Source organism: Urtica dioica, chromosome 5 (assembly GCF_054948205.1).
Source record: "Urtica dioica subsp. dioica isolate 48M chromosome 5, U.dioica_male_clone48M_v1_H2, whole genome shotgun sequence".
NCBI classification, from domain to species: domain Eukaryota; kingdom Viridiplantae; phylum Streptophyta; class Magnoliopsida; order Rosales; family Urticaceae; genus Urtica; species Urtica dioica.
The window spans coordinates 19,604,828-19,612,434 of NC_142760.1; the positions used below are offsets into that span (position 1 = coordinate 19,604,828).

Sequence of the window (7,607 nt, forward strand, 5' to 3'; positions counted from 1 at the left end):
CTAGCTCGCCTCTCGCTCGCCACGTCCTCGCCCAGCCACGCCTCCACCTCGCCCCTGCCCGCCTCCACCTCGCCACGTCCTCACCCAGCCCGGCCTCCACATCGTCCAGCCCCGCCTCCACCTCGCCCAGCCGGCCTCCACCTCGCCCAGCCCCGCCTCCACATCGCCCAGCCCGGCCTCCACCTCGCCCAGCCCCGCCTCCACCTCGCCTCTCGCTCGCCACGTCCTCGCCTCCACCTCGCCTCTCGCTCGCCACGTCCTCGCCTCCACCTCGCCACGTCCTCGCCCAGCCCGACCCCCACCTCGCCCAGCCCCGCCTCCACCTCGTCTCTAGCTCGCCACGTCCTCGCCCCTGCCCCCCCTCCACCTCGCCTCGAGCTCGGCACGTCCTTGCCCAGCCCCGCCTCCACATCGCCCAGCCCCGCCTCCACCTCGCCCAGCCGGCCTCCACCTCGCCCAGCCCCGCCTTCACATCACCCAGCCCGGCCTCCACCTCGCCCAGCCCCGCCTCCACCTCGCCTCTCGCTCGCCACGTCCTCGCCTCCACCTCGCCTCTCGCTCGCCACGTCCTCGCCTCCACCTCGCCACTGCCCCGTGATGAGGACATGCCCCAAAAGGAGCCGCAAGCAAAATACCAAGTGCCGGAAGGACCCGTGACAAGAGCTCGAGCGAGGAGATTCAAGGAGGAGCTTAACAATCTGATCATCAAGCTCCAAGATGAAGAAGGGGACAAGCTCGCAAAGGAGAGGATTCAAGGAAGCCAAGAAACAACAATGAAGAACGTTATTTGGGCTGAATTGAATTAGTCAGACTATTCCTATTTTTCTATTTTCAGTTTATGTTATTTGGGCCAAGACATGTTATTTAAAACGCCCATAATGGTTTGTATTGGGCTGGTCCTTTGTTTTATGCTTATTAGTACTTAAATAAGGCTAAATGGGCTTATTAGGTTATGGGGCCCATGGAGCTGCGAATTTGACCTTTGTAAACTCTATAAATTAAGCCTTTAGGCTGAATGGAAGACACACAATTCTGATTTCGAGTTAAACACTTTTCTGTGAGGATTTTCATTCTCTCTTTGGTTCGTTTAGAACTATTCGAGTCTCTTACAAAGCAGTGCGTGTAGGAGTTCGAGCCCGACTCATCAGACGGCCATTCGCACCCGTCCGTGGCGTCATTCGATCCACCTTCGTTCCTAAAACGTAGACGATCCGTCGCTGTGCTATTGGGGTATCGGGTCTCGGAGCTTAGTCGGCCGAGGTTCGTATCAAGTGGTATCAGAGCTAGTCTCTACTTTTAGGTCTGCTTATCCTTTGTTTCGTTTTCTTTGTTTTCGTCTCTTCGTTTGTGTTGTGTTCATTCCGTACGTACGTATTTGTTGTGTTGAGTCTGTGTTTGTTATCTTGTGTTAGGTCTGTGTTCTTTTCGTGTTAGGTCTGTGTTCTTGAGCGTCAAAAAAAAAAAAAAAGAAGAGAAAGAGAAGATCCGAAAAAAAAAGGGAATTCGTGGAGATCAATTCGAATTCAGTGGAGATCAATTATAATTATCGCAGTCTATCTTAGGAAGTCAAAGAAAATTCATTTCCGGATTTTATCACTTAATTTCGGAAATCTCATTGATTCCTAGTATCCTGAAATCGGGTTTCATTTATTCGGCATTCATTCTTAGTATCCTGAAATCAGGTTTCCTTCATTCCTAGTATCTCATTGATTCCGGATTTTATTCACAATCAATTTCGACATTTCAGTTTCACTTAATTCAGGATTTCTTTTAGTTTCCTTTATTTCCAGAATCATTTCCCATTTAATTTCCCTTTCATTCGTTTCCTGTTTTTGTGTGTCCATAATCCATTTCGACATTTCACATTTAATTTCGAATTAGCATTACGTCCCGGATATATATATATAAAAAAAAAAAGAGTAATTTTGAGCTCAAGAAATTTTATTTTCCTGATAGATTCCTTGTGTGTTTTGGAGCGTTTTTAGGTCATTTTGGGCTGATTGTCGCACCTTGGGAGAATTGTTTTTTTTTTGGGACTTATATAAGACCTGGTCATAACTTTCCGTGGTGTCGTTTTATTGTTCGTGTCGTTTGTGTCGTTTTGGTGTATCGTTTTCTAATTCCTTTCATCACCTTCCTGGTCTCTGAGTAGTTCGGTACTAGCCTATAGAGAGTTTGAGTGAGTGGTAAAAGGCAGAGAGAGTATAACTATCGCCATTATCAAACACGAGCGCTGAGTGATATTATTTGAGTGTAAACACGTGAGGAGAGTTTGGTGAGGTTTTTCTTTTGTTACTAACAATATCTTGCAGCAACCATGTCTAACAACGGCGACGCAGATGAGGGAATTCCAGACCGGAGGCTGATGATGCAAGCAATGATAGGAGAGATGCGGAGGATGATGAGGGAAGAGTTGGAGCCACTACGAGAACGTGTCGAGAGAGTGGAGGAAGGCCAACAAGCTCCCAACAGAGGAAGACGAAGACAGCCTAGGGAGGAGACAGAAGATGAGATGGAGAATAATTTTGAAGAGGAGGATTATAGGAGAGGAGGACGAAACGAGAGAATGTTCGAAAGAAGACATGGAGGAAGGGACAGAGAAGACGGAGCAATTGGTGGCATCAAGCAGAAGATTCCAACATTCCAAGGGAAAAGTGACCCGGACGCCTACTTTGAATGGGAGACCAAAGCCCAGTTTGTGTTCAATTGCTACAACTACACCGAACGCAAGAAGGTAATACTTGCTGCCGCTGAATTCACTGATTATGCTATTGTTTGGTGGGATCAGCTGGTGACGAGTAGGCAACGGGATGGAGAGGAGCCCATAGAGACTTGGGATGAGATGAAGGCCATCATGAGGAAGAGATTCGTGCCTCGCCACTATTACCGAGAGCTCTACCAGAAGCTTCAGCGCCTACGGCAAGGCACTCGCAGTGTTGAGGAGTACTACCGGGAAATGGAGGTTGCCATGATCCGAGCAAACATCGAGGAAGATCGCGAGTCTACCATGGCCAGATTTATCAACGGGCTGAACCCTGACATAGCGGACAAGGTGGAGTTGCAGCATTATGTCGAGATGGAGGATTTGGTTCACTTGGCCGTCAAGATTGAGAAGCAGCTCAAGACGAGGGGTAGCATGCGGGGAAACCGATTCTCAGAACAACCTGCATGGAAGAAGACCTTCAACCGAGACGAGAAGAGCAGTTTCAAACCACGAGGGGACGTAGCCAAGCCAAGCACTTCCACGACCCCAACCACATCTAATCCTGGTCCCAGTGCTCAAAAGAAACCGGAGACGTCATTTCAGCGAAATCGTGATATCAAGTGCTTCAAGTGCCAGGGAGTAGGTCACTTTGCGAATCAATGCCCGAATAAGAGGAGCATGACGATTCTTCCGACCGGAGAGATGATTACCGACGATGAAGAGGAAGACCAAGAGTGTACCGGAGAAGAGTCGGACGAGGAAATTGAGGCACCAGCAGAGCTCGTTTTGGTCTCTCGACGAACTATGAACGCGCAGGTTGTACGAGATGATGAGGAGCAGATGATGATGAGGAGCGTGAAAACATCTTTCAGACCAGGTGCCATATTGGTGAGAAGGTGTTCAGTGTTATCGTCGATGGAGGGAGTTGTACGAACATAGCCAGCGTTGCTGTAGTGAAGAAGCTTGGACTTCCCACGACAAACCACCCTCGTCCTTACAAGCTTCAGTGGTTTAATGATGGTGAAGAGGTACGTGTCTACAAACAAGTCCTTATCAGTTTCCGGATTGGCAGCTATGAGGACTCGGTGCTCTGTGACGTGGCACCATTGGACGCGGGGCATATACTTTTGGGGCGGCCGTGGCAATTCGACCGGAGGGTGACTCATGACGGCTACACCAACAAGTACTCCCTCAGGCACAAGAATCGTACCATAACCCTCGCACCTCGCACCCCTCACTCCAAAGCAAGTTCATGAAGATCAACTGAGGATGCAACAAGAGAGGGAAAGGTTTAGGACCCTAGAGAAGGGAAAAGAACCAAGGGATGAGGTAAAAACAGAGAGAAAAAAAGAGAGAGTCCCAGAGAGAAAACCCGAGAGGGAAGTGGGGAGTGAAAAAAAAGATGGGGTCATGAAAAACAAAATCGGTGAGAGAAAACAAAACAACTTCTTTGCGGGAAAGAGTGATGTGAGGAAAGCCTTCTTTGCCAAACAGCCGATGATTTTACTTGTGTACAAGGAGGCTGCCTTATTCACTAACCAACATGGCGAGGTTCTACCTACTGCCATTGTTTCTCTTTTGCAGGAGTTCAAGGACGTTGTTGTTCGAGATATGCCAACAGGACTACCACCAATTCGAGGGATTGAGCACCAGATTGACCTTGTACCCGGAGCCTCGCTTCCAAACAGACCGGCCTACCGAACCAACCCTGAGGAAACGAAGGAGTTGCAACGGCAAGTCGGGGAACTTTTGTCAAAGGGGTACATTAGAGAGAGCATGAGCCCTTGCGCCGTACCAGTTCTATTGGTTCCAAAGAAGGATGGGTCCCAGAGGATGTGCGTGGATTGCCGAGCCATCAACAACATCACGGTCAGGTATCGATTTCCCATTCCTAGATTGGATGATATGTTAGACGAATTACATGGTGCGTGTGTTTTCTCTAAGATTGATTTAAAGAGTGGGTACCACCAAATTAGAATGAAAGAGGGGGATGAATGGAAAACCGCTTTTAAAACTAAACTGGGGTTGTATGAATGGTTAATGATGCCTTTTGGTTTGACTAATGCACCTAGCACATTTATGCGACTTATGAATCATGTTTTGCGTTCGTTCATTGGTAAATTTGTGGTGGTATACTTTGATGATATTTTGATTTATAGCAAGACCCTGGATGATCATGTCTTACACTTGCGTGAGGTCTTTATTGTACTCAAACGTGAACAGTTATTTGCTAACCTTGACAAGTGCACCTTTTGCACCGATCACGTTGTCTTCTTGGGTTTTGTTGTAAGTTCAAAAGGAGTGCAGGCAGATGAGGAAAAGGTGAAAGCTATTCAGGAGTGGCCGACGCCGACAAATGCAGCACAAGTACGAAGTTTTCATGGCTTAGCGAGCTTTTATAGGCGCTTTGTCAGAGATTTTAGCACGATCGCTGCCCCGCTCACGGAGGTGATGAAGAAAAATGTGGCGTTCGCATGAGGGCAAGCACAAGAGGAGGCGTTCACCGAAATCAAAGGGAAATTAGTCAACCCTCCTTGTCTCGCATTACCTAACTTCGATAAACCATTCGAGGTTTAGTGTGATGCGTCCGGCGTGGGAATCGGAGCAGTTCTCATGCAAGATCGACGGCCGATTGCGTATTTTAGCGAAAAATTGAGCGGGGCCACCCTTAATTACCCCACTTACGACAAGGAGATGTACGCATTAATTCGAGCTTTAGAGACTTGGCAGCACTACCTTTTGCCAAGAGAGTTCGTGGTCCACACCGACCATGAGTCACTGAAGTACTTGAAGGGACAACAAAAGCTCAACAAACGGCATGCGCAATGGATGGAGTTCATCGAGCCGTTTCCATATGTCATCAAGTACAAACAAGGTAAGAAGAATGTGGTAGCCGATGCCCTTTCTCGAAGGTATGTTTTACTTTCCACTTTAGATGCTAAACTGCTTGGTTTTGAACATATCAAAGAGTTGTATCCAGAAGACCGAGAGTTTAGTGAGATATTTACGAAGTGTGAGAAGATGGCATTGGGAGATTACTTTAGGCATGATGGATTTTTGTTCAGGCTTGGTAGACTTTGTGTGCCTAGTTGTTCTCTTCGGGAGTTGTTAGTCAGGGAAGCTCATGGTGGGGGCCTTATGGGACATTTTGGGATAGCAAAAACTCTAGGAGTGATCCAAGAGCACTTTTATTGGCCTCGCATGAAGCGTGATGTTGAGAGGATCCGTGGTAATTGTATCACATGTAGGAAAGCTAAGTCGAAAGTTCAATCACAAGGTATGTATACACCTTTGCCTATTCCTAGCTCACCTTGGGTAGATATATCTATGGATTTTGTGTTAGGCTTGCCTAGGACTAAGCGGGGTCGTGATTATGTTTTTGTAGTGGTTGATAGGTTTTCAAAGATGGCACATTTTATCCCATATCACAAAACCGATGATGCTTCTAATGTTGCTGATCTGTTCTTTCGAGAGATTGTTAGGTTGCATGGCATGCCTAGGACGATTATCTCGGATAGGGATACCAAGTTCTTAAGTTACTTTTGGAAGACCTTATGGGCTAAGTTGGGTACTAGGTTGTTGTTTTCGACTACTTGTCACCCCCAAACTAATGGTCAGACCGAAGTAGTCAATAGGACCTTGTCGACTTTGTTGAGGGCAATAATTAAGAAGAATATCAAAACTTGGGAAGATTGTTTACCACATGTTGAGTTTGCTTATAACCGCGCTATTCATTCATCTACTAAGTTCTCACCCTTTGAGATTGTCAATGGTTTTAACCCACTAACGCCGTTGGATTTATCTCCTATTCCTATGTCTGAGCATGTGAATATAGATGGTGAACAGAAAGCAAAGCTTGTTAAGCAGCTTCACGAGCGGGCACGACTCAACATTGAGCGAAGAACGGAGCAGTATGCGCAGCAAGCCAACAAGGGCCGCAAGAGAGTGATTTTCGAACCAGGTGATTGGGTCTGGTTACATATGTGCAAGGAGCGTTTTCCTGAGCAACGCAAGTCCAAACTACAGCCGCGTGGCGATGGACCATTCCAAGTTATTCGTAGGATCAACGATAATGCCTACAAATTGGATCTTCCAGGTGAGTATAATGTTAGTGCTACATTCAATGTGACTGACTTATCTCCTTTTGATGCAGATCATGATTTGAGGGCAAATCCTTTTCAAGACGAGGGGAATGATGAGGACATGCCCCAAAAGGAGCCGCAAGCAAAATACCAAGTGCCGGAAGGACCCGTGACAAGAGCTCGAGCGAGGAGATTCAAGGAGGAGCTTAACAATCTGATCATCAAGCTCCGCCTCCACATCGCCCAGCCCCGCCTCCACCTCGCCCAGCCGGCCTCCACCTCGCCCAGCCCCGCCTTCACATCACCCAGCCCGGCCTCCACCTCGCCCAGCCCCGCCTCCACCTCGCCTCTCGCTCGCCACGTCCTCGCCTCCACCTCGCCTCTCGCTCGCCACGTCCTCGCCTCCACCTTGCCACTGCCCCGTGATGAGGACATGCCCCAAAAGGAGCCGCAAGCAAAATACCAAGTGCCGGAAGGACCCGTGACAAGAGCTCGAGCGAGGAGATTCAAGGATGAGCTTAACAATCTGATCATCAAGCTCCAAGATGAAGAAGGGGACAAGCTCGCAAAGGAGAGGATTCAAGGAAGCCAAGAAACAACAATGAAGAACGTTATTTGGGCTGAATTGAATTAGTCAGACTATTCCTATTTTTCTATTTTCAGTTTATGTTATTTGGGCCAAGACATGTTATTTAAAACGCCCATAATGGTTTGTATTGGGCTGGTCCTTTGTTTTATGCTTATTAGTACTTAAATAAGGCTAAATGGGCTTATTAGGTTATGGGGCCCATGGAGCTGCGAATTTGACCTTTGTAAACTCT

The 7,607-nt window shown here is 47.7% G+C and overlaps 1 protein-coding gene across 1 annotated transcript; it reads left to right on the forward strand.

Annotated features, from left to right (window-relative positions):
- The first annotated feature begins 2,271 nt into the window (after positions 1–2,271).
- LOC149397585 (uncharacterized) lies at positions 2,272–3,960 on the forward strand. Its single transcript, XM_089614273.1, has 2 exons — positions 2,272–3,343; positions 3,601–3,960. Exons 1-2 carry the CDS (start codon positions 2,318–2,320, stop codon positions 3,958–3,960), a joined length of 1,386 nt encoding a protein of 461 aa, XP_089470399.1. The 5' UTR covers positions 2,272–2,317.
- Positions 3,961–7,607: the final 3,647 nt, after the last annotated feature.